At 34.7% G+C, this 27,377-nt stretch overlaps 1 protein-coding gene across 1 annotated transcript; it reads left to right on the top strand.

Annotated features, from left to right (window-relative positions):
* Positions 1 to 267: 267 nt before the first annotated feature.
* LOC138330522 (uncharacterized) lies at positions 268 to 25,660 on the top strand. Its single transcript, XM_069278091.1, has 13 exons — positions 268 to 374; positions 1,723 to 1,835; positions 2,433 to 2,562; positions 3,742 to 3,847; positions 13,214 to 13,438; positions 14,327 to 14,439; positions 15,270 to 15,396; positions 16,196 to 16,286; positions 17,367 to 17,493; positions 18,324 to 18,778; positions 18,927 to 19,469; positions 20,656 to 20,760; positions 21,028 to 25,660. Exons 1-13 carry the CDS (start codon positions 289 to 291, stop codon positions 21,213 to 21,215), a joined length of 2,409 nt encoding a protein of 802 aa, XP_069134192.1. The 5' UTR covers positions 268 to 288; the 3' UTR covers positions 21,216 to 25,660.
* Positions 25,661 to 27,377: the final 1,717 nt, after the last annotated feature.

The following is a 27,377-nucleotide window of genomic DNA, read 5'->3' on the forward strand; positions in this document are numbered from 1 at the left end:
TATATATGTTGGCTATTAGAGGTTTTTTTATATTTAAAGGGAGGCAACTCGTACTTTTTTACTTCATATTCTCTAAACAAAAAATATATATTTATATAGTTGACGTCACTGATTTGACAAATCAAATTTAATTGAATTTGATTTTGTTTGTTATTGTTTAGCTTTTGTATAATCTTTCTACTTGTTAATTTACACAATTCGAGAGTTTTGGGTTTATAGGCTACCTTCGAGAGTATTGATTGTGTCAATCACGTGACCAGATTTAGTTGTTGGGCGCGCGCCGTCAAGATGGCATTGATACGCACCAACACGAGGAATGTGGAGATTTCCACATTATCAAGATCATTTTACAACTTTTTTAAAGTGACGTCGCAGTAAGTATTCTCTAACATTAAGAACTTTACGGAAACAGGAAAATACAAAACATTTTTAATAAGTTTTAGCCTAGGCGGTCATCATCAATATCATGTCGGGTCGCGTGTGTTACAGAAGAAATGAAAGTAGCCTAAGGCCTAACAGATGAATCCAGAGCGGTCAGGATTATATTTTTTTGTTAATAGAATATAGGGGTCCTACATGTACGATACATCATTACATTTGATTACTAGAATGCCTATCCAAAGTATCTGGGCCTCGACTATATGGGATCATGTTTTCCTCTTTTCACGCGAAATTTTATAAAACAACATTTATTCTTGCTGCCAATGCTGGTCTTGGCGAGACAGGTTTGTGACAACATCTCGGGATGTGAACACACGATTTTATTTATCAAATTAATACAAGAAACTGTCTTTTGAAGTATTTTAAATTTACAGTGTGTTGGAAGTTTGAGATGTGGCAGACATCTTGTGACCACAGACTTTAACCATGACGTAACGTTATTGTTTATCTATGACGTCACAGCATGGAGTTCCTGTCATGCTATGCCCGTGTCACTGAAAAGCAATCATTACATGATAGAAGTTACTTGATAGCAGGCGGATTATGTGATTTTTCTTTAAGTATTTATCATTACATGCTATGTTATTAAAAAAATTCAATAATTTGATTTGATATGACCTTTAAAAAGGACCTTGTTCCACATACTATTTAATTAAATTATCTACTTTTCTTTCAATGCAATCAATATGTGTTTTGTCTCATTATTATTGGAGAATTTAAATGAATGGTATAATCTATAATAACATACATTGTATGTTAAAACGATTTCAGAAAATTATCATCTTGATTTAAAAAAAAACATTGTTCTGTTAACAAGTATTTTATTATATTATAGAAAGCTAAATTTAGTTGACGATATCTAAATATTAAATTTCTCTTGTCAGCTCTATATGAATTTTGATAGGCTTTTATTTCTCTTGAAAACCAGTAGTCAGAAAAAAGACTTAAACTTCTGTAATATCTGTTCTGTTTTGCAAAGGAAATATATACAGTACTTTTATGAATAACTGGCCAAGCCATAAGGTATTTTTCAAAGATATCTTAATGCTCACTTCCTTATTGGATCTCTTAATGTAGGTGTATAATCAAGAAAACAAAAAGTCAATGTACCAAAAAAAAAATAGCTTACACAAATTACAAATTTCTAAGACTTCATACAGTGAAGTTAACGGTCATTTAAAATAAGATGAAATATATATTTGCACATTGGGAGCTGATATCAGGAATTGAAATGATCAAGTGAGCTAAGCTTACCATTTTGTATTAAAATTTGTTTTTCAGAGAGACTGAATTTTTCACAAAAGTTTTCGAACTCAGAGCAGACCAGGAGAATGCTGCATCTGAAAAACTCGAAGAATATCAGACGAAGAGTAGGGCCCTTTTTGAGGCTGGAAGTACGTAGAATTATTTGATAGATAATTCAAATTATTTTTATATTCTGGAGACTTGTTGGTAATTACTGTAAATGTGTGAGGTTTTTTACGAGTGCTTAATTTCGCGATTTGCATACATAAAACTATTTTTACTATGTCGTTATTTTTGCAATGAAGTGACTTTTGCATAATTTAGCGGAAATGTCCCCCTCATGTAAATATCCACATTTACAGTATATCATTTTTGACCCATTATAATGGCCTAGATGACCTTAACTGCATAGATAGTCAAGATAAATTCCTTCTAGATATTGAAATTTGTCTTAAAATGGACAGGCCGGGGCATATTATATACTGTATTTGCCGTAATAAGCATCCCTCCCCTAAGGGGAACTTATAAGAGGAAGGGGCACTAATCCTTGCGAATATGGTAATTTGGTTTATTTAAATATATAATTAGTATTCGTGTCACTCATCATATTGAACTGATTCTGTAATATTAATATCCATACATGTGGCTTTTGTAATGTGTATTTAAATGAATGAAGTTTATAAACTGCAGTTACAAGACAAAGTCAGTAGAGTCTATGGATAAAAAAATAGAATTCTCTTTTTCAGAAACCCATTCTTCCCATCTCAAGATGATGAACTCATCCCTGAGAGAAGAACTCATGTTTCCCTTTGAGCACAGGAAAGATATTTCCAATGCATTTTCTGCTCAGGATAGCCCAGGAAAGATAATCCAGGAGTAAGTATATTTACCGACATGTATATCATATCAGGGGTTTCAATATCAGGCGGTACCCGGTACTTTTTGCTGGTTGAACTATGCTGTGGTACCACCTCATTTTGGCTAAATTACATTATATAGCATACAGATGGTATAGAAAAGTACCCCCTTAAATTGCAATTGTACCGCCTCTCCTGAAAGATAATGAAACCCCTGTCATATGATTCGTTTTGCATTTTTGTATTATTTGACCTCCGCAAGTTGAAGAAGGGTGTATTGTGTTGAACCTGTTGTTATAATATTTGTTTCCTTTAATTGTCTTCGTGGATTTATATTGTTAATTCTGTAGCATATGACAGTGTTTGTTATGTGTGTCTTGATAAATGGGCCTCGAAAATTCAACAATTTAATTTGACTACAAAGTTAGGATTACTTCCTTGCCCTATGAAAGGGTATATGATTCATGTATGCAGTGATGCTTGACACTTTCTAAACTGATCATATCCATCAAATGTTATACTTATTCATTGTGTAGCTATAACCATTAAAAACTTCACATCTTAAGGTCATCTAATTCTCAGGTAAAGTTACATCAGTGTGATTGAGATGCAAATTGCCTAGAATATTCAATAATGCTTCAATAGTTGATCATGACTGATTCTAACTAAGAGAACATATTGTTATTTTTGGATTGGCTGGAAATCCAAGATGGGCAACAATAAACCACCACTTGAAATATTTTTTCTAAAACTATATTGCAGCCTTTAGTCTTACCACATAGAGCTGTACTTTACCCACATCGTTGTGGTTCGTAATATCTCTAAACCCATGAATAAGGTTATTACCGTATTCGACCCAATAAGCGCCCAGGGCGTTTGAAAAATGATAAAAATGAAAAGGTGCTATTAATTCAAAATTATTGCAAATCTATACAGTTTTTATGTAGTTTTGGTCTTTATTTATGCCTGGGAAATTAAAATTGAGGCCTCAAAAAGGGGAGGGGCGCTTTTAGGGACATGGGCGCTTATTGGGTCGAATACGGTAACCCCAAAACCTAAATTGATACTTGGTTTTAAACCTTGAGCTCGAGTCTAAATATAAAATAAGGTTGTCTTGTGTAGAAGAAATCAGTTGAAGCATATCAATCTCTGTGTATCTCATTTTTTGAATTTAATTTTGGTAACTTTCCTTTTGCAGTTGGAATGACAAGTATGGTAATGAAGGACGAAACCTCTATCATTTGAGCAAAAAAACTCTTAAGAAGTATGAAGCAATCAGAGACCTGCTTGCTCCTGCTAGAAAGGTAAACATTGACAAGTTTTGTTTAAAATTCATTATTGATTATTGGAAAGTGTGAGGATCAAAAAGCTAAGGTTTGGTCATAATTAATTTTATGCATAAATGTGTGTTTATCATGTAATTGACATACATGTTATTGTATTATATAGACCTAGTTCAAGTATTCCCATGCGTCTTTCAAATTTAAAGCCAAAAAATTTAAAAAAGAGGTCTAGGTTTTTTTTGGAAACCCTTGCATTCAAATCATAATGGGAGATATATTCATTTGCACACAGAATTGTATTTTCTCTTGTACTTTTAGGTTCCATCTACCTATATCTGTTATGACATTTATATGAGTGTTGATGTAATTTTCATTAATTTGTACAGATTTTCACTTAAAGAAAGAAAGGTAACAGCTATTGGTGTTTGAATTAACCATTAAAGGCTTGCCTTTATTTAGTTTAACAAAGCTGTTATTATACTGCACCATTCACTGCATGCTTTATTGTCATTTGCCAGGGCTAAATGATACTGTCTGTTTGGGAGCAAGCAATGTAAAAGAACAAATCCATTAAATGAATTCTGAAGGAGAAATGATCTAATAATGGTTATATTACATAAAACATTGTACATGTATAATGAATATGCATTTTGAGATCAGTCTTTGTCAACTTGCACACTTACGCACTGGTTGGTAGTTATACAACTGTTTGTGCGTGCATCATTAAATAATGCTCAGCTGTACATATACTTAAATGGGGCATAGTGTATTTGATCTCGGTTCCTTCACAAATATGTGTTTCCAATATACTTGACAGAATCTGTAGCAGTATGTAAAGTCAGAAACAGGAAAAACACCTGAACTAAATTATGTAAGATAGAGACACTTGTCATAAATTTGAGTTCACTGGTAAGAAAATAGAGAGACAGGGAGAAAAACAGACATACATTTAGCGCTTACTTCATATCAATAGCATGAATTACTACTATGTTAACACTTGGGGATTTTTTTTCATAAATTCCAACTACTTTTGTTAAGTAAACTTCTATCGCTAACACTTTACATTTCCTTTCCTTCTGCATTATCTTAATTAGCATCATGTCTATAGCATTAACGCTTATCTCTATGTACTGTCACCCTTATCTCTATGTACTGTTACCCTTGTCTCTATACTGCCACCCTTATCTCTGTACTGTCACCCTTATCTATATAATGTCACCCTTATCTCTATGTACTGTCACCCTTATCTCTATGTACTGTCATCCTTATCTCTATATACTGTACCTTATCTCTATGTACTGTCACCTTATCTCTATGTACTGTCATTCTTATCTCTATGTAATGTCACCCTTATCTCTATGTACTGTCACCCTTATCTCTATGTACTGTCACCCTTATCTCTATGTACTGTCAGCCTTATCTCTATGTACTGTCAGCCTTATCTCTATGTACTGTCACCCTTATCTCTATGTACTGTCACCCTTATCTCTATGTACTGTCACCCTTATCTCTATATACTGTCACCCTTATCTCTATGTACTGTCACCCTTATCTCTATGTACTGTCACCCTTATCTCTATGTACTGTCACCCTTATCTCTATGTACTGTCACCCTTATCTCTATGTACTGTCACCCTTATCTCTATGTACTGTCACCCTTATCTCTATGTACTGTCACCCTTATCTCTATGTACTGTCACCCTTATCTCTATGTACTGTCACCCTTATCTCTATATACTGTCACCCTTATCTCTATGTACTGTCACCCTTATCTCTATATACTGTCACCCTTATCTCTATGTACTGTCACCCTTATCTCTATGTACTGTCACCCTTATCTCTATGTACTGTCACCCTTATCTCTATGTACTGTCACCCTTATCTCTATGTACTGTCACCTTATCTCTATTACCCTTATCTCTATGTACTGTCACCTTATCTCTATGTACTGTCACCCTTATCTCTATGTACTGTCACCCTTATCTCTATATACTGTCACCCTTATCTCTATGTACTGTCACCCTTATCTCTATGTACTGTCACCCTTATCTCTATGTACTGTCACCCTTATCTCTATGTACTGTCACCCTTATCTCTATGTACTGTCACCCTTATCTCTATGTACTGTCACCTTATCTGTACTGTCACCTTATCTCTATGTACTGTCACCCTTATCTATGTACTGTCACCTTATCTCTATGTACTGTCTTTTTCACCCTTATCTCTATGTACTGTCACCCTTATCTCTATGTACTGTCACCCTTATCTCTATGTACTGTCACCCTTATCTCTATACTGTCACCCTTATCTCTATGTACTGTCACCCTTATCTCTATGTACTGTCACCCTTATCTCTATGTACTGTCACCCTTATCTATGTACTGTCACCCTTATCTCTATGTACTGTCACCCTTATCTCTATGTACTGTCACCCTTATCTCTATGTACTGTCACCCTTATCTCTATGTACTGTCACCCTTATCTCTATGTACTGTCACCCTTATCTCTATGTACTGTCACCCTTATCTCTATATACTGTCACCCTTATCTCTATGTACTGTCACCCTTATCTCTATATACTGTCACCCTTATCTCTATGTACTGTCACCCTTATCTCTATGTACTGTCACCCTTATCTCTATGTACTGTCACCCTTATCTCTATGTACTGTCACCCTTATCTCTATATACTGTCACCCTTATCTCTATGTACTGTCACCCTTATCTCTATGTACTGTCACCCTTATCTCTATGTACTGTCACCCTTATCTCTATGTACTGTCACCCTTATCTCTATGTACTGTCACCCTTATCTCTATGTACTGTCAGCCTTATCTCTATGTACTGTCACCCTTATCTCTATGTACTGTCACCCTTATCTCTATGTACTGTCACCCTTATCTCTATGTACTGTCACCCTTATCTCTATGTACTGTCACCCTTATCTCTATGTACTGTCACCCTTATCTCTATGTACTGTCACCCTTATCTCTATGTACTGTCACCCTTATCTCTATGTACTGTCACCCTTTCTCTATGTACTGTCACCCTTATCTCTATGTACTGTCACCCTTATCTCTATGTACTGTCACCCTTATCTCTATGTACTGTCACCCTTATCTCTATGTACTGTCACCCTTATCTCTATGTACTGTCACCCTTATCTCTATGTACTGTCACCCTTATCTCTATGTACTGTCACCCTTATCTCTATGTACTGTCACCCTTATCTCTATGTACTGTCACCCTTATCTCTATGTACTGTCACCCTTATCTCTATGTACTGTCACCCTTATCTCTATGTACTGTCACCCTTATCTCTATGTACTGTCACCCTTATCTCTATGTACTGTCACCCTTATCTCTATGTACTGTCACCCTTATCTCTATGTACTGTCACCCTTATCTCTATGTACTGTCACCCTTATCTCTATGTACTGTCACCCTTATCCATCTCTATGTACTGTCACCCTTATCTCTATGTACTGTCACCCTTATCTCTATGTACTGTCACCCTTATCTCTATGTACTGTCACCCTTATCTCTATATACTGTCACCCTTATCTCTATGTACTGTCACCCTTATCTCTATGTACTGTCACCCTTATCTCTATGTACTGTCACCCTTATCTCTATGTACTGTCACCCTTATCTCTATGTACTGTCACCCTTATCTCTATGTACTGTCAGCCTTATCTATATGTACTGTCACCCTTATCTCTATGTACTGTCACCCTTATCTCTATGTACTGTCACCCTTATCTCTATGTACTGTCACCCTTATCTCTATGTACTGTCACCCTTATCTCTATGTACTGTCACCCTTATCTCTATGTACTGTCACCCTTATCTCTATGTACTGTCACCCTTATCTCTATGTACTGTCACCCTTATCTCTATGTACTGTCACCCTTATCTCTATGTACTGTCACCCTTATCTCTATGTACTGTCACCTTATCTCTTATTCACCCTTATCTCTATGTACTGTCACCCTTATCTCTATGTACTGTCACCTTATCTGTCACCCTTATCTCTATGTACTGTCACCCTTATCTCTATGTACTGTCACCTTATCTCTATGTAATGTCACCCTTATCTCTCTATGTACTGTCACCCTTATCTCTATGTACTGTCACCCTTATCTCTATGTACTGTCAGCCTTATCTCTATGTACTGTCACCCTTATCTCTATGTACTGTCACCTTATCTCTATGTACTGTCACCCTTATCTCTATGTACTGTCACCCTTATCTCTATGTACTGTCACCCTTATCTCTATGTACTGTCACCCTTATCTCTATGTACTGTCACCCTTATCTCTATGTACTGTCACCCTTATCTCTATGTACTGTCACCCTTATCTCTATGTACTGTCACCCTTATCTCTATGTAATGTCACCCTTATCTCTATGTACTGTCACCCTTATCTCTATGTACTGTCACCCTTATCTCTATGTACTGTCACCCTTATCTCTATGTACTGTCACCCTTATCTCTATGTACTGTCACCTTATCTCTATGTACTGTCACCCTTATCTCTATGTACTGTCACCCTTATCTCTATGTACTGTCACCCTTATCTCTATGTACTGTCACCCTTATCTCTATGTACTGTCACCCTTATCTCTATGTACTGTCAGCCTTATCTCTATGTACTGTCACCCTTATCTCTATGTACTGTCACCCTTATCTCTATGTACTGTCACCCTTATCTCTATGTACTGTCACCCTTATCTCTATGTACTGTCACCCTTATCTCTATGTACTGTCACCCTTATCTCTATGTACTGTCACCCTTATCTCTATGTACTGTCACCCTTATCTCTATGTACTGTCACCCTTATCTCTATGTACTGTCACCCTTATCTCTATGTACTGTCACCCTTATCTCTATGTACTGTCACCCTTATCTCTATGTACTGTCACCCTTATCTCTATGTACTGTCACCCTTATCTCTATGTACTGTCACCCTTATCTCTATGTACTGTCACCCTTATCTCTATGTACTGTCACCCTTATCTCTATGTACTGTCACCCTTATCTCATGTACTGTCACCCTTATCTCTATGTACTGTCACCCTTATCTCTATGTACTGTCACCCTTATCTCTATGTACTGTCACCTTATCTCTATGTACTGTCACCTTATTCTCTGTACTGTACCCTTATCTCTACCTGTCACCCTTATCTATGTACTGTCACCCTTATCTCTATGTACTGTCACCCTTATCTTATGTACTGTCACCCTTATCTCTATGTACTGTCACCCTTATCTCTATGTACTGTCACCCTTATCTCTATGTACTGTCACCCTTATCTCTATGTACTGTCACCCTTATCTCTATGTACTGTCACCCTTATCTCTATGTACTGTCACCCTTATCTCTATGTACTGTCACCCTTATCTCTATGTACTGTACCCTTATCTCTATGTACTGTCACCTTATCTCTATGTACTGTCACCCTTATCTCTATGTACTGTCACCCTTATCTTCTATGTACTGTCACCCTTATCTCTATGTACTGTCACCCTTATCTCTATTACTGTCCCTTATTCTATGTACTGTCACCCTTATCTCTATGTACTGTCACCCTTATCTCTATGTACTGTCACCTTATCTCTATGTACTGTCACCCTTATCTCTATGTACTGTCACCTTATCTCTATGTACTGTCACCCTTATCTCTATGTACTGTCACCCTTATCTCTATGTACTGTCACCCTTATCTCTATGTACTGTCACCTTATCTCTATGTACTGTCACCCTTATCTCTATGTACTGTCACCCTTATCTCTATGTACTGTCACCCTTATCTCTATGTACTGTCACCCTTATCTCTATGTACTGTCACCCTTATCTCTATGTACTGTCACCCTTATCTCTATGTACTGTCACCCTTATCTCTATATACTGTCACCCTTATCTCTATGTACTGTCACCCTTATCTCTATGTACTGTCACCCTTATCTCTATGTACTGTCACCCTTATCTCTATATACTGTCACCCTTATCTCTATGTACTGTCACCCTTATCTCTATTACTGTCACCTTATCTCTATGTACTGTCACCCTTATCTCTATGTACTGTCACCCTTATCTCTATGTACTGTCACCTTATCTCTATGTACTGTCACCTTATCTCTGTACTGTCACCCTTATCTCTATGTACTGTCACCTTATCTCTATGTACTGTCACCCTTATCTCTATGTACTGTCACCTATCTTATTACTGTACTCTATGTACTGTACCCTTATCTCTATGTACTGTCACCCTTATCTCTATGTACTGTCACCCTTATCTCTATGTACTGTCACCCTTATCTCTATGTACTGTCACCTTATCTCTTGTACTGTCACCCTTCTCTATGTACTGTCACCCTTATCTCTATGTACTGTCACCTTATCTCTATGTACTGTCACCCTTATCTCTATGTACTGTCACCCTTATCTATGTACTGTGTATCTATGTACTGTCACCCTTATCTCTATGTACTGTCACCCTTATCTCTATGTACTGTCACCCTTATCTCTATGTACTGTCACCCTTATCTCTATGTACTGTCACCCTTATCTCTATGTACTGTCACCCTTATCTCTATGTACTGTCACCCTTATCTCTATGTACTGTCACCCTTATCTCTATGTACTGTCACCCTTATCTCTATGTACTGTCACCCTTATCTCTATGTACTGTCACCCTTATCTCTGTACTGTCACCCTTATCTCTATGTACTGTCACCTTATCTCTATGTACTGTCACCCTTATCTCTATGTACTGTCACCCTTATCTCTATGTACTGTCACCCTTATCTCTATGTACTGTCACCCTTATCTCTATGTACTGTCACCCTTATCTCTATGTACTGTCACCCTTATCTCTATGTACTGTCACCCTTATCTCTATATGTACTGTCACCTTATCTCTGTACTGTCACCCTTATCTCTATGTACTGTCACCCTTATCTCTATGTACTGTCACCCTTATCTATGTACTGTCACCCTTATCTCTATGTACTGTCACCCTTATCTCTATATACTGTCACCCTTATCTCTATGTACTGTCACCCTTATCTCTATGTACTGTCACCCTTATCTCTATGTACTGTCACCCTTATCTCTATGTACTGTCACCCTTATCTCTATGTACTGTTATCCCTATGTACTGTACCTCTATGTACTGTCACCCGTTATCTCTATGTACTGTCACCCTTATCTCTATGTACTGTCAGCCTTATCTCTATGTACTGTCACCCTTATCTCTATGTACTGTCACCCTTATCTCTATGTACTGTCACCCTTATCTCTATATACTGTCACCCTTATCTCTATGTACTGTCACCTTATCTCTATGTACTGTCACCCTTATCTCTATGTACTGTCAGCCTTATCTCTATGTACTGTCACCCTTATCTCTATGTACTGTCATTCCTTTATCTCTATGTACTGTCACCCTTATCTCTATGTACTGTCACCCTTATCTCTATGTACTGTCACCCTTATCTCTATGTACTGTCACCCTTATCTCTATGTACTGTCACCCTTATCTCTATGTACTGTCACCCTTATCTCTATGTACTGTCACCCTTATCTCTATGTACTGTCACCCTTATCTCTATGTACTGTCACCCTTATCTCTATGTACTGTCAGCCTTATCTCTATGTACTGTCAGCCTTATCTCTATGTACTGTCACCCTTATCTCTATGTACCCTTATCTCTATGTACTGTCACCCTTATCTCTATGTACTGTCAGCCTTATCTCTATGTACTGTCACCCTTATCTATCTATGTACTGTCACCCTTATCTCTATGTACTGTCACCCTTATCTCTATGTACTGTCAGCCTTATCTCTATGTACTGTCAGCCTTATCTCTATGTACTGTCAGCCTATCTTCCTATGTACTGTCACCCTTATCTCTATGTACTGTCACCCTTATCTCTATGTACTGTCACCCTTATCTCTATGTACTGTCTTATCTCCCTTATCTCTATGTACTGTCACCCTTATCTCTATGTACTGTCACCCTTATCTCTCTGTACTGTCACCCTTATCTCTATGTACTGTCTTACCTCTTACCCTTAATTGGTTCTTGGTTCTACAGAAATGTCCTTTAGGGACTGTCTTAACGGCTATAATCTCTGTCACCCCTTTATCTCTATTCTGGTTTTCTGCTTTGTCTGAAAGCTTTTAATATGTCACTTTTTGCAGATTTTATTTCATATTTCTTATATCTATAAAATATGGTTTGCTTTAGTCATATTTGCTTGTCAACTTTTATTTGAAGAATGCTTGTCAAAGATCTCTATATCATACCTTTTCATTTATATATACCTTCATCATACATATCTTCAATTCTCTTAATCCAAGAACCTTTCCACAAATAAGCTTTGAACCTCTATATGAGCAACTATAAGGGGTCACCTTTCTCTATATGTTAATCATTTATCAAATAGTCTCTCTGATTTCTATTTTCATTTGCATTTATAGTGTGTTTGCATCCTCAGACTTCTGGGGTTACTATCACTACCTTTTCTCTGTTTTACATCCACTTTTCTCATTCTCTGGACTATGCCATAATATGAAACTAAAAGCTCTGTCAACTTTGTCAAAGATGGAAAACAGAAATTTAATCCTTTGATGTACATCAAAAGAAATAGTGCTAGTAATTGAACCTTAATGTTTTTCAAACAAAACTTTCTGCAGCCTTTATTCTGATTGTTCAGTTTGAAAAAATTTTATGAAAAATGCCTTTAGTTTTGCTATATGTGACCTATTTGACTTAATAATCTAGCATGATTGAAGAAATGTAACATGTTGGATATTATAGATCATGTAACTGCTACATGTATCAAAAACTCTTGGTTGAATGAGAGACTGCATGTGTTTTTTTTATTTTTCAGTGATAAAAGAGAAGCTGTTATCAAACATATGAGAGGCATGGCAGCATCCTTTAAAGATCTGTGAACATGATAAGGTTTAACAAGTGGGTGAAAGAGAAAACAAAACTGGGTTAAAAAGTTACTTACTTTACACCATTACCACCATTGGAAAGTCTGGGCTTCTGATTTTAATTCAAGATAAAATAAAAATAAAAAATAATTAATTATGCTCTGTCAGAATGGAAGCATCTTTAAGCCAAAACTATGTAGAAATATTACATTTCTTGCAAGATAATGCAATAATTGTCCAATAGTCATAGACTTGTGTATGGAGGGACATGTACTGTATTTGAGTAACATGTAAAATAGTCATTAAAATAAGATACATATTTACAGTACAAAAAAATCAAAGTGACTTGATCTATGTATTTGTGTGCCAGACAATTGTTGTTTTTTTCTGTAAAATCACATTTCTAATGATGATATTTGTACAAATTTATACAAGGTCCTTGAGAATAAACTTGAAGAGCTCGACCTTAACCAGACCCTCCAAGGGAAACATGGCGGCTCCCTTCAAGGACTTGAGAGGATGGAGACTACAAAATCCAAGAAAAGGAGGCTCCAACTTGAATCTCAGGAAGAGAGGTTGAGATTTGGTATCGACAAGGCTATAAAGAAATACCATTTATTGATCGAAAATGAAATCAATGCACGAATAAGCTTCATGAAGGTTTGTAAAACAATTGCTGTATTTTGGGTTGCCATGGTTTGGCAGCATAAATTGTCATATTAATGACGATCTTCCATTCATTGGTGACGGCATCAACATTTCCTTTAAATCGCTACTAATCATAAAGTTGTGATTGGAATTAAACCAACTTTGGCCAAAAACATTTTTGGAACAAGAGAAAGAAGACTTTGTATAAATCATTGGATGTGACTCATGGGACAGTAGGGGTGGTGCGTTATAGGGGATAATTAGAAATAAATTAGTAAAACTTTCATTCACCACAAATTATAAAAAATTGAATGGAATTTAACCAAAGGCAAGAAACATCTTTTATGAAATAAACTGATATAGACCTATGTGGAAAAAATCACATTCTTCTTTATCAAAGTGAATAGCCGGGCAAAGAAAACCAGTCTTAATGCATTCATTGGCCTTCCAAAAGTTCTCGCATATTAATACGACGGTCAAGTTCTGCTTACGTTTCCCAGTTCTGACCATTGAAATAAAGAAAGTTGAAAGCATTGAAAGCGAGGCTGGGTGGAAATGTAACCACGGGCATAGTCAGCCGGGGGGACGTATTAGGATTGCTATAGTTTAAATAAATTTCTTTGTACGCAGACAGATTTTGACGAGAGATTTTATTTTTCTATTTCATAAGAAATTATACTGGATACATTCACACCATTTTTACCGACTTTAGCCATCCTTGCCCAACTGTTCACTTTAATTGATATATAATTACTGTGCTTGTATTTCTAAAAAAAAAAGGGGGGGGGATTTACCAAAAAAAGCCATTTTATTATAATGCTAACTGAAATATCTTACAGGCATTGTTTTTCTATTTGACTTTAAATCACAAGAGCACTTATAATTTCTTTTATATTTCAGACCTTTAGTGCAATCCGCGAGCAGGCAGAGGCCCTGGAAAGGAAGCGCCTAAGTGTCATTGCCAAGGCATACAATCGCTACATTGATATTGTTGAAGCAGCAGAGGCAATGAAGTAAATATTTAAAAAAAAAAAAAAAAAAAGAAAGCTGAAAAAATTTTTGATGATGTAATTTGATATGGGATGCTCTCCTTCAGATTGTTGGTAAACATATGGTCAGGTCAAATTCATTGGTTCTTGGTTCTACAGAAATGTCCTGTAGGGACATCTTAACGGCTATAATCTCTGCAAATTGTTTTTGGTTTTCTGCTTTGTCTGAAAGCTTTTAATTGTCACTTTTTGCAGATTTTATTTGATATTTCTTCCATGAGATAAAATATGGTTTGCTTTCAGTCATATTTGCTTGTCAATTTATTTGAAGAATGCTTACAAAGATAAGATCATACATCATTTATATACCTTCATCATACATATCTTCAACTTAATCCAAGAAATTCCACAAATAAGCTTAGAATAGTATAGAGCAACAAGGGGTACCTTTTCTATATGTTAATCATTTATCAAATAGTCTCTCTGATTTCATTGCATTTAGCTAGTGTGTTTGCATCCTCAGACTTCTGGGGTTACTATCACTATCATTACATCCATTTCTCATTCTCTGGACTATGCCATAATATGAACTAAAAGCTCTGTCAACTTTGTCAAAGAAGGAAAATAGAAATTTAATCCTTTGATGTACATCAAAAGAAATTAATTGAACCTTAAAAAACGTTTCTGCAGCCCTGATTGTTCAGTTTGAAAAAATATGAAACATGCCTTTAGTTTTGCTATGAAATAATCTAGGATTGGAGAATAGTAACATGTGGAGTATTATAGATCATGTAACTGCTACATGTATCAGAAACTCTTGGTTGAATGAGAGACTGTGTTTTTTAATTTTTCAGTGATAAAAGAGAAGCTGTTATCAAACATATGAGAGGCATGGCAGCATCCTTTAAAGATGTGAACATGATAAGGTTTAACAAGTGGGTGAAAGAGAAAACAAAACTCTACAAATTTCAGTTGTTCACGGTAGGTGTTCAGTCTTTATTGTTGGATTTACCTGCATTTTAAGGAATTGACTCAATGTTTCCATTATGGCCGTTACGGTGTATAACCTTTCAAATGTTGGTCTATGCAATCTTAGAGCTTCTAATTGGTCAAATATTAAATACTGTATTCAACCCAATAAGCACCCAGGGTGTTTAAAAATTGATAAAATGAAAAGGCTTATATAATTAATATTAAGACAAAATCATTGTAAAGCAAAGTGCAAACCTATACAGTTTTGATAGTTTAGTTGTTATTTATGCCCCGGCAATTGAAATTGAGGTCTCCAAAGAAGGAAGATTGCTTATTGGGTCGAATATGGTAATATAGTTTTTCCACAGGTTAAACCGCTCATTAATGCACCATTAGAAAGCATGGAAAAACGCCATTAATTACAAACACTCTTAATGTATTGATCCCATGAAATATTTAAGTCGAGTTATTGCCATTAATTTAAATTGCTATTAAATTGAAGCTGGGAAATAAAGAGTAATTATTACTAGCTATGAACCAAACATAGGTTAATATGCTACAAAATTCTATAGCAGAAATATAATGGTTATTAATTGATTTGTCTACCCGGTAATGTTAATGACTTTGTTGAAATCCATGGTATTGTAATGAACTTATAAAGGCTCCTGAGTGGTTAATGTTTTAACTTGATAATAATGTTAATAAATTCTGATATACAAACATCATTATACCTTATCAGAATTTGTAATTGTGAAATAGAAAATTGTACATATAAGATTTGTTGGAAAGAAACAGTACTGTTTTTCAGATTAACTGGACTCTGTATGGATTGGGCATTGTCACCAATGATATACCAGATATAGAAATACCAGATAACTTACAGCCGCCATCTGAGCCACGTAAGTATCTTAATTAATTTGAACAGATATTAATGGAGAGAGAATTATTCCATTTTTACATATTACAGAGTTATCTGCCTTGCGGATAGGTATCTAATTGTAACGTCATTATTTTGTGAGCGCAATTCACATTGTTTTCGCGTTGTATGATGTTACACTCACAAACACATAATGCCACAAATTATACCTACCCGCAAGGACACACAACTCTGTAATATGCATATACAGAATATATTAATTGAAAATTCAAATTCATTTATTCTAAACATTAGTATCTAGCTTATATGATCAAATTGATGCTTTGGTGTCAAAGTTATCTCGTTGAAATTATAACCCATTTCTAATAGTGCTTCCAAACAGCAAATGAAAGGCTCTTTTTGTTTTGATGATTTCTAATGGTAAAGAAAATAGACTATGCTTTGATACTGATCTTAATACTAAATCAAAGATATTTCATGTTCAGCAACACAAATTAGTCTTGTATAAATTTTGATTTTGTGTTTTCCTTTCTACATAATCCAGTACTGGCGAAATTCCAAGCACAATCAATGACCCTTTCTTTTGTTGATATCTAAATGTTTAATTATATCTGTATAAAGATACCAAGTAATAGGTGTGTGTCTTTGGTATACTGATCTCAGCACTGAATACTGTAAACCAAAGTATTTTCCTGTGTGATTAAACTTCATTTAACCATTTTCGTAAACAATTTTGATTAGAAATTACAAAAATTAAGCAACACAAAAATGTTTCTAGCTCAGGTAAAGTGGAACCATATGACTTTACTGTAAATAGCAAAATAAAATTTGCTGGCAAAAGGTTGTTAGACATGAAAATGTGAAATTTAGTTGCTGCAAATATAATTTGATTTACAATGTGTTCCATGTAACACTAAGACCAATTTATCTCGTTGATATCTAAATGCAAAGATGATAATTATGTTTACTTTTCTTCTTCAAGCAAGATCCCTTTATCTCGCTGATATTCTTACATAAATAATGAATATGAAAAGTATCACCATGGCCCCTTTTTACTGTATACATCTATATGTAAGGATAATTGATACATTTTTTCACACAGCATCCAGCAATGAAGCTGTAGATAGCCAAAGCTCCTACAATGATGCCCCTTCCTCTCCTATTGAGAAGGCTGATGCCGCTGATCAGCAGGCCACCAAACCAGACGGTCAGGAAGCAGAACAGCCACAGTAAGCTACCTCTTATGACATTATTTCTTTTCTTTGAATATGTTAAAATTATTTTATTTTTTTAATTTTTTTTTCAAAATCAAAATTAACTTCTTTAATAATTTATTCCAATATTTACATTAAATGGCACATTTAATGCTGTTTTATATTATTTGTGTTCATGAAAGACTAATGCATCAAAACAGTTTTGATGTTTACTTTTTACTTTCTTTATGTAAAGATCTCTGTACATAATTTGACATGGCACAGTTAATATAAAGTTATTGCCCATGAGGTTCTTCCCGACATACAAGATTTGATTTTGATTTTAAAGATTGTTAGATTTGATATAACATAAATGTAATTGCATGTGTCTTTGCTACGCATGTCTTGAACATATTAATGTTATTGATATTGAAGCTATATATCAATTTCAGAGAAAGTGCTTAGCTTGTATAGCATTATATCATAAAAAAAATATATTATTAAATTGTGATAATATTAATATAGATGTTCATTGTACAGTTGCTGATGTTTTCCGTTTTCTTATTGATGAGTCAGTGATTTAATGGCAGTATGTCAATATCAGATAGATTTTTAATATAACTCTGGCACCATACATCAAATTTGTACACTACTTGTTATATTGAATTAATTTAAGGGTATTGTTTCATAGGATTGATTTGAAACAGAAAAAAAAAATTGCATTAATTACTTTAAAACATTTTGTAAACTAATTGCAAAACAACCTAAGTGGAAAACCAGAATTACTTTTATTTACAAAACGGACACTTGTAAGTTTGAAAGTGGTACTGTTATTCTGCATGTTTGAATGTTCTTTTTTGTTTAAGGTCTGCATCCAACGAGACTACCGTTGTTGAGATTCTCAACCAGGATCATTTCCAAGTTGCCGAAGAGAGCACTCCTGTTGAAGTTCTAAGCCAGGATCATGGCATGGGTGCTAGACCTAAAGTAAGGGTTGTAATGTGCGGTCCTGCTCCTGAAGAAGTGCATCCTTCATCAATTGTTCCATGCAAGGCCAACCGCAGACAAGTTAGGCCAAAGCCAACACCAGCAAAGTCTTCAGATAGACGTGATGTCAAGGCAAAACCTAAAAGCCGTGGTTCAACAAGTGAAGACACAGACTCTGAGAAAGAACTGGAACACGTCCAGTCAGGCAGGGACTTGATTCCAAGAGACACAATAACCTCACCCACACAGGGAACAAAAGATTGGATCCCCTACACTGGCTGTGATCAGCCGTATTATGCTGAGGGAGATCCAGAGGACCTTGAAACACCGGCACGTAACAATAAACATTGAAATAATATGTATAGAAAGTATATATTTTCATGCAACAGACAAGTCACTTATTTAGCTCCAATGGGGAGCAACTGAGAAACACACATTCAGACCAGTATTTAAAGTCTGGTATTCACCAGGGTAACTCATAGTCTGCCAACTGAGTAACAGAACAACCCTCCATCAGCTGAGTAACATATTATATCTGGCACTGGCTTCATGTTGTTACAGAAGTTTCATTTTCAGATTTTCAAAAAAAAAGTTTCTTGAGTATTTGCTTTCAAATAATTTCTGTGATTTTTCCTTGTTGCAGGCCCCATTTGAACCAATGATCAATAACTGGGTAGATCCCAAAAAGTCTGGATCTTCACCAAACAGGCTGAATCAGTTCGTAGCAAAAACCAAAGCTAAGTTGTTCAGGCCATCCAAGAAATCGAAGAAACCAGCCAGTCCAGAGATTGAAGACACTGAGACTGTTCCTGTCGAATATGGATGTGATGCTGTAGATGAGGTTACCGCCTTCAGTCCTCCCCCATCTGGTAGAAAGAGCAAGGGGGACAAAGCTCCACCTGCTACTCCAGGCCCTAGTAAGTCTGTGAAGAAAACAAAAAAAGCTGCACCAGCTCCAAAACCCAGCGAATCAGAGGAAGAACAGCAGAGAGTTGGACCAAGCGGATCTGAATCAAGTTGTCTTGGTGGGTAATCTGTTTAGATACTTTTATCAAGCACTGGGATCATTTGTCTTGTGATATTTACATCCTGATTGCCTATGTCTATACAGTTTATTATTAGTTGACCCAAGTTTGTTGTAACTATGTGTGATGTACTAGTTGCAGTGCGGTAAATGAATCATTGTAGAGATACAGATATATTCCCTGATTTACGTGCAACTTTTGTCTACATGCCTATCAGCTTTCTTTTGTTAGAGAACTGCTTAACATGTTCACAGGTCAAACTTGTAAAGATCATTTACCTGAAACGTTGGCTTTGATTCAGCTTAATAATTAAAAAACAAAACTACACTTATTCAAATGTGTTACCTATTTGTAGATTGTCTTATAAATACTTTTTTATAGCTTTAAAAAGTTATATAGCATTACGGACATTAGAAATTGGTCATTTATAGGTGTTAAAATTGCTGTAAAATGAAAAATTTCAACAAAAATCACATATGTCTTGATTTACCATTGAAGAAGACTATGATCTGCTGTTATTAACACCAAACTACATTTCTCTAGCTGGTCCCTTTCTTCATGGACCACAGCGGACAAGAATATAGCAATTTCTGCAGAATGACCCATATATCTTTCTGCAAAACACCGCGTGTATTTATTCTGAATTGTCAGATTAGTTATAATACCATGCATTTCAGTGAAGAAAGAGTGGTTATACCAAGGCAAACAAAAACAATCAATACACCTAATTTATTTTGTACATCTTTCTTGGAAGGATACTAGAGTCATGTTTAAAATAGCACATAAAGCCAAACATTTCATAATTGTTTGCTAAACTGTTAGAAAAAATCATGTGCTAGAATTGTCTTCCTTTGGTGTTTGATGGTCTTTGAGTTTGATGGATAAGTGTAACCAAATTATGGCTATCTTTTGTCTTGGCTGTCAGCATAATTACTAAGCAACGTTTTAGTGTATACAGGGTGATAAAAAAGTTTCATTCCTGTCTTTTCAACAAATTGATTAAAATTACATTTATTTGCAGTTTTTGTGATGTTATATGTACAGACTGGATGTATCGGCTTCATACTGATATTCCTGTGTCTTTCATTACATATTGTTAAAAGAAAAACTGGAAGCAAAATAAAAAAACCCAATGATAAGTCAAATTTATATAATATTGTAATTTTTTTTATTATTCCAATTGTAGATGTCGAAACACTGAAAGCAAAATCCTATGCTGAAGATAAAATCAAAACCTACAGTGTTGCTGCCTATGAAGCCAAAAGGGACAATGAAATCAGCTTTGTGGCAGGTAATCAAGATTACACTGAAAAGACATGAAAATATTACTTCACTAATAAAGAAAAATGAATTGCTAAAGCAAAGCATAAATAAACCAAATTGCATTTTATAAGGTAGCTTGTCCATTCAAACATTTCCGAATGCTAATTTTCATTTCTAAGTTAAAATAAAATACAATAGTCGAGTATTTCGAAAAATGATACATGAATATGATTTTCATCGAGAGCATGCAAAAAGAATAATGAAATACACATATACATGTGACTTTTGTCTTCAGGCCAAACAGTGAAACTGATTTACCCAGCAAACGCCAAGGGAATGGCTTTCGGCTATACTCGTTCCAGCAGAATGGAATCACGTCATTACGGTTTCTTTCCCGAAGAGCTCGTCGTTGACACCATCCAAGAACGGTACAAGGACAGGAGCATCCGAAGAAACCTTAATGGATTTTTCAAGAAGCGATAGAATGTTTTAGGTAATGAGTATCCCTGCATAACACCAGAAGCAGAAGAAAGAACCTTACCTAACAATTAGTTTTTATAGTAATTAAAAAAAATATTGTATTTTCATGTCTGTTTGGTAACATGTCATCAAATTTACAGCTTGTTAACCTATCAAATTAAGCAATTTATCTATTCTTATCATCTGATATTTTTTTAATTTAACTTATATTTATTGTAATCTGATATTTTTTAATTTAACTTATAATTGTTATCAGAGATCGTAAAATTGTTTTTTATACAAATTTCACAGAGTAGTAAAGCTTTACTACACGTAGATAACTATAACATATTGATTCAATTGTACATAATCGTCCTTTTATTCTTTAAAGGAATTACCATTTTCTCTATTGGCAAGCATATATCCACTGATGTAAACTTCATCATCTTATCAATGTTTTTCAATTTTTTTCATATTGTCGCAAATTTAACAAATTATATTTCTCTAGAAATAAGATACTTCCTTGTTTGAGGAAATCTGATAATTTTTAGGAAAGATAGCATATTGATTTGATATCTAAAATATGTAATTTCATACCAACTGCCACCAACATTTAAGAAAAACTCTTCCAGATTTTAAGTTTTTAACTTAAGAGTGTGATGGAAGATTTTTGTCATCATGTCACATTTAATTCAAATTTGTGTTTTGATTTTTTAATTTGCCGTTTGATTTAGAAGATAGTTAATTGCTATTTATAGTTTTAAGCATACCATTTATTCTTCTAATAGGAAGTTGTCGTCTTTGTGTAATTGCTATCAAGAAAATTGTTTGGCAATTTTACAATATTCAAAAGTTATAGAATAGATTTCTGTTAATTTATCAACAAATATTTTGCTAACTGTTATAGTTAGATATTTATCTGGTAATTACTGAAAAATGCATATGGCATGAAAAGCAATATTCAATATCGAAGAATTTTAGTGGATATTAAGAAAGAAAAATCTTACACGTCTAACATCAAGATTTGAATCAAACATCACAAAAGGAACAAGTGAATCTAGCAATTTTTGGAAAATTTGTATTCAATTTGTTTCCTTTAAAATGTTAAATTACGTTTGTCCTGGCATTTGAGTGTGCTATGATTTGGACTTAAAGTCAAATGTTTTTTGTTTGGTCACTTAAGAGTTCTTGAACTATTTTAGATGAAGATGTTATTCGTTTTGGAATATTTATTCTTATTTATTTTTTTCCCTACTTTGGTTTTTGGATAAATTTGATATGTATATATTAACAAATTCAATAATCGATTCGTAAGGAACACTTACCGGTTCATTTTTTTGCTAAAATATGTCTTTTGCTAAATAAAATAAACTTGAGAAAAATGATTGCAGATGGATTTAAAGCAATTTTAGGGATTTCATTTGCAAAAGGATCAATTTAGAAATTTTAATTGGATCAATATAGAAGTTTTGAACTCTTTTAGGTTGCTCATGTACTATAAATTGGTTGTGGTTATTGCGAGGGTAAGGTTTACAGAATATATTTGGCAAAATAAGTATGAAATATTCGAAAAATAATTAAATAAAAATGATATAAATAAGTCAGGTTTCATCTCAATAGATTCACATATATAAAACTATAATTTTCGTCAACAAGTAACTTTAAAATGGGGTAAATAATGTATTGTTATAGAGAATACATTAGGCATTAGGCAAGATGAGTAAAATTATGTATTCGGGTTAAATACGTTTTTGGATGAGAATTGCAAGATATTGAAACATGAATTTAACAATTGATAAAAGGTTTATTTATCAAAATGAATCAATGATACTTTAAATGGGTGAACTTTGTTCTAGTAACTCATAAGCAATGCAGTTGGTATTTGTTTTAATAGTCAGCACTGTCCTTCTTGTCATTCAAATAACATTGAATAGGCAAATGGGGTCATGTAGTGTTGAAAAATATATGTTATGCGGGAAAATCCTAATTTGTGAAAAAATTGAAATTATGCAATTTGCCATTGAAACGAAATTTAGTAGAGCAGTACTAATAATCGTGATACTGTTAAGATATTTTGTTAAAAGATGATGCAAACAAGAGAAAAAAACCCAGCACGGTATTTGCGTGGGCAAAAAAAATCGGCTTTTAAGTGATTCCTTAAATGTATGGAATCGTAAACATTCATAGAATTTACGTTTTATTCGAACCTTAAATGAATATCAAAAGGGTTCTTGAACATAGCAAACTTCTTCAAAATTGAAGAAGAAAAACAACCCTGGCGTTTGGTAACATAGTTTAGCTTTTAATAGTTGAAGTGGATTTTTAATCTTTATTTTAATTAATCCAAGATACTGAGTTGCCTGAAGCTACAAATCTTACAGTGAAACTTAAATGTTTTAAACCAATTTTTGGCAAATACCTAAACATGTTTTAGTGGCAATCAATTATATACTATTTCCAGGGCAAATAAATATGTACGGTATGCATGATTAATTAGCTCTCAAATTTGTTATTTTTTGAGCGAATATATCATTTATATAATTGGTGGTATTGTAATGGTCTATTGCAGCTCTAGCTGTCATTTAATGCATAAATGATGGCTTTTTATCAAGAGCTTCGCCTCATACATTCTAGAACAAAATATATTAAATTTGTTAAAAATCGTTTGTGGAAAATTATGAGAAAATAGAGGACTTAATTGATGAAATAAAGAAAAAAAGGAGATAAAATGAAAGTAACACTACAGTCTTATCAGAAATGTATTTATGGTTAAAACTTTTTTAATAATTTTGGGATGTATTTTATTGACCGTATAGCTGGTTATTTAAGCATATCAAGATATTAAAACAAATACATAAAAAAATATGTAAAAAAAAAAAAAAAAAAAAAATTAGTGGGGAAATTTAATGATAATATTTCGCGGATAAAATTTTCACGATCATAAAAGTGTACCGCGAAATCTTATAAATATCATCCCCCTGAAAATAACCGGCTATACGGTATTTAGTTATCAGATAATTGTTTTGGTTCAAAAGTTTTTACTATTACTGTGGTACCTCGATCAATGACATGCAAACTAATGTTTTCTCTATTGATTATCTCAAGGGTTCTACAAAACTTTCCGAGCGTTCTAAAAATAATACGGGGGTTTTGAGATCCAAAAACAACGTGAGTTAAGTACACTTTAGTCTATTAATCCCACCATTCTATGATTATGACGTCATCATTTAACGTGTGTTTGGTGATGTCATAATCAACTGAAGATGGAAATAATTGACGTTAAATTGTACTTTACCTGCGTCGCTTTGGGATCTCGAAGTACCCGTAATCTCGAGCGCCCTACAGAACCTCTCGTGCGCCCTACAAAACATCTCGAACGCTGGACATGAATGACATATCGAGCGTTTGACATGGCTCTTGGGCGCTCAACACGGCTTCTAATGTGCACTTGCCATGCACTTCGCGGGTGATCTACATATCATCTCGATCAGAGGGCATAGCTTCTCATATGCTTGATATTATCATTTCAAGTACTTGATAGGTTCTTGAATTCTCGACATATTGTTATCAACAATCAACATATCTTATGTCGGAGCTACACATCTAACTCTAACTTTAGTCCGTTCGTGCTCAACATTGCTTCTTTAGTCCTTTACGTATTATTACAAATACTCGACATATTATCTTTAATATTTGACAGGTTTGTGTTTGACATAAGTTCTCCAATGCTCCATATATTAACTATTGTGTTATTATAGATAATATGTAGAGCACTCGGTAGCTTATGTAAAACACATGATGTAATATATAACGCAATGGAGACTTTATGTTGACATAATAGTCTCGATGGCTTATATATTACATCGAATACTTGACATATTTTCATTCGTCTACAGATCTGTATCTTCTGCAAAATGCGTTTTGCAGGAGATATTGATTTGTGCTCGGCCCGTCCGACCGCCTTTTCGTGTCAGATTTAGAGTTGCGTTTCCGCGTCCTTCCGTCAGATCTAGAGTGGTATTTCCGCGTACGTCCGTCAGATCGAAAGTGACGTTTCCGCGTACGTCCGTAAGACAAGAGTGACATTTCCGCGTCCGTTAGATATTTAGTGGCGTTTTTGCGTTCGTCCGTGCGTCAGATCTAGAGTGACGTTTCCAGGTCCGTACGTCAGATCTAGAGTTGCCTTTCTGCGTTCGTCTGTGCGTCAAATCGAAAGTGACATTTCCACGTCCGTCCGCCCGTAAGATCAGAGTGACATTTCCGCGTCCGCCCGTCTGTCTGTGATATCTAGTGGAGCGTTTCTGCGTTCGTCCGTACGTCAATATTAGAGATCTTGTGCCTCCTTTTATTTTTCAATATATTTTCTATTACTATGGAAGCTCGGTAAAAACTACAAGTTAAAGTTGGTTTCTGGGATAAATTACTATAAACATTTTCGGTGATACTTTCTGTATGCACCTATTTGCTATAGGGACTATAGGGACACTCCATGTTTTTATTGCTATGAAAATACATAAAATTCTAATCGACATTTGCCCATAGTCGTACTTTTACTACAATACCTATTCTAATCGACATTTGCCCATAGTCGTACTTTTACTACAATACATATTCTAATCGACATTTGCCCATAGTCGTACTTTTACTACATTACCTATTCTAATCGACATTTGCCCATAGTCGTACTTTTACTACATTACCTATTCTAATCGACATTTGCACATAGTCGTACTTTTACTACATCACCTATTCTGATTGACATTTGCACATAGTCGTCATTTGCTCGTTTCTTCAATTGTTCATAATTGGAAAAAAAAATGAATTCAAGTTACTCAACCAAATTCATAGAAACTTGCATTTACCTAAGATCAATCGAAATTGTAAATATGGCTTGTCGGTCACAACCAAAAGAAACAAACTGATTTTAGTTTTAAATCTTGAACTGAAATGTGAATTGCATGCTCCCTTGATACTCAATATTTTCACATGGGGAGGGTTTTGTTATGGTTTTTGGTAGTTTAACGGCGAAACAGTCGGGGTTATTTAAGGATATGCCAGGTTTATGTGGCGGAGGGAAATCTGAATACCCAATGAAAACCAGCGGTCAGTATCTGGTAACTACCCCACACGGGATTCGAACTTGACAGAGGTTAACGGTTTGTAGTATTAAGTCAGGATATCTACATGTAACCGCTAGGCAAGCGTGTGAGAGGTTAAGTTTACCAAAGTTTGTTATTCTTTTGTTTATTGACTATGGATTTAGTCAAACAATGTTTGGATTATCATTAACAAATGACAGTATATCAACTAATTGGGTCATACCAAGCCCAAGGGATCGAAGGAATGGGCCTGAAGTGTTCAGATAAGATTTAAAAAAAAAAATATTTTTGAGTATGACTTTCATCATTATTTGAAATAGAAATATATAGTATACACATATTGACTGACAATACAGTGTTGGTACCTTATTGGGGAAAATGAATTACCTTTAAGTATATCAGAATTCGGGTGACCGTGCAGTCTCATGAACATAATACGTCGTTTTTTTCCACAGATTATCCCCTTAAGAGAGGATGGATGAGTGGGTATCTATTATAATATCACAATAACTGTTTACAGAAAATTGCAATCAACACTTGACATCTAAATGTCCTCATATATTTTCACATGTAACATGTACATGTAGACATAATCATCATATATCTTTTCATTTTCAAGTCAAATAATAAAGGTCAAGGTCTCGAGAAAACCCTTTTCAACATTTGCTATTTTATTATCAATAAGGATAAAATAAAAGCAATCGCAGTTTTTTTCTTTCTCTGAAATGTTTTAGAAATCGTTATGTCACAGGAATCAGCAAGGGATGCTTATTTCACCCTTATTTGACAGGGTTTTCTTTTACACTTTACATGGATATCCCGTGATTTATAGTGACATTCTATCTTATAATATTATTGGGGGGTGTGAATGGAAATTTTATCTTAAAGAGGAATAAGATGCAAGACAGCTCACACATGCAAGGTAATTACGTGACGTCCTCAATATATGCGGCGTGCATTGTCGATGTCGTCATCAATTTTGACGCATAATGACGTCCTTGTGGTAATGGTGCAGCGAAAAAACTGGAAAGCAATAGAAATTACATTTTTTTTTCTTCTTTATAGTATGGGAGAAAAAGAATCTAGC

This window comes from Argopecten irradians, chromosome 9, assembly GCF_041381155.1.
Source record: "Argopecten irradians isolate NY chromosome 9, Ai_NY, whole genome shotgun sequence".
Lineage (NCBI taxonomy): Eukaryota > Metazoa > Mollusca > Bivalvia > Pectinida > Pectinidae > Argopecten > Argopecten irradians.

Bases quoted from the DNA above. Each gene is read 5' to 3' on its own strand.
- LOC138330522 (XM_069278091.1), top strand. From the start codon at position 289: ATGGCATTGATACGCACCAACACGAGGAATGTGGAGATTTCCACATTA. The intron at 14,440-15,269 runs GTAAATATTTAA...TTAATTTTTCAG, and splicing joins GAAGCAGCAGAGGCAATGAA to TGATAAAAGAGAAGCTGTTA. The intron at 16,287-17,366 runs GTAAGTATCTTA...TTTTTCACACAG, and splicing joins ACAGCCGCCATCTGAGCCAC to CATCCAGCAATGAAGCTGTA.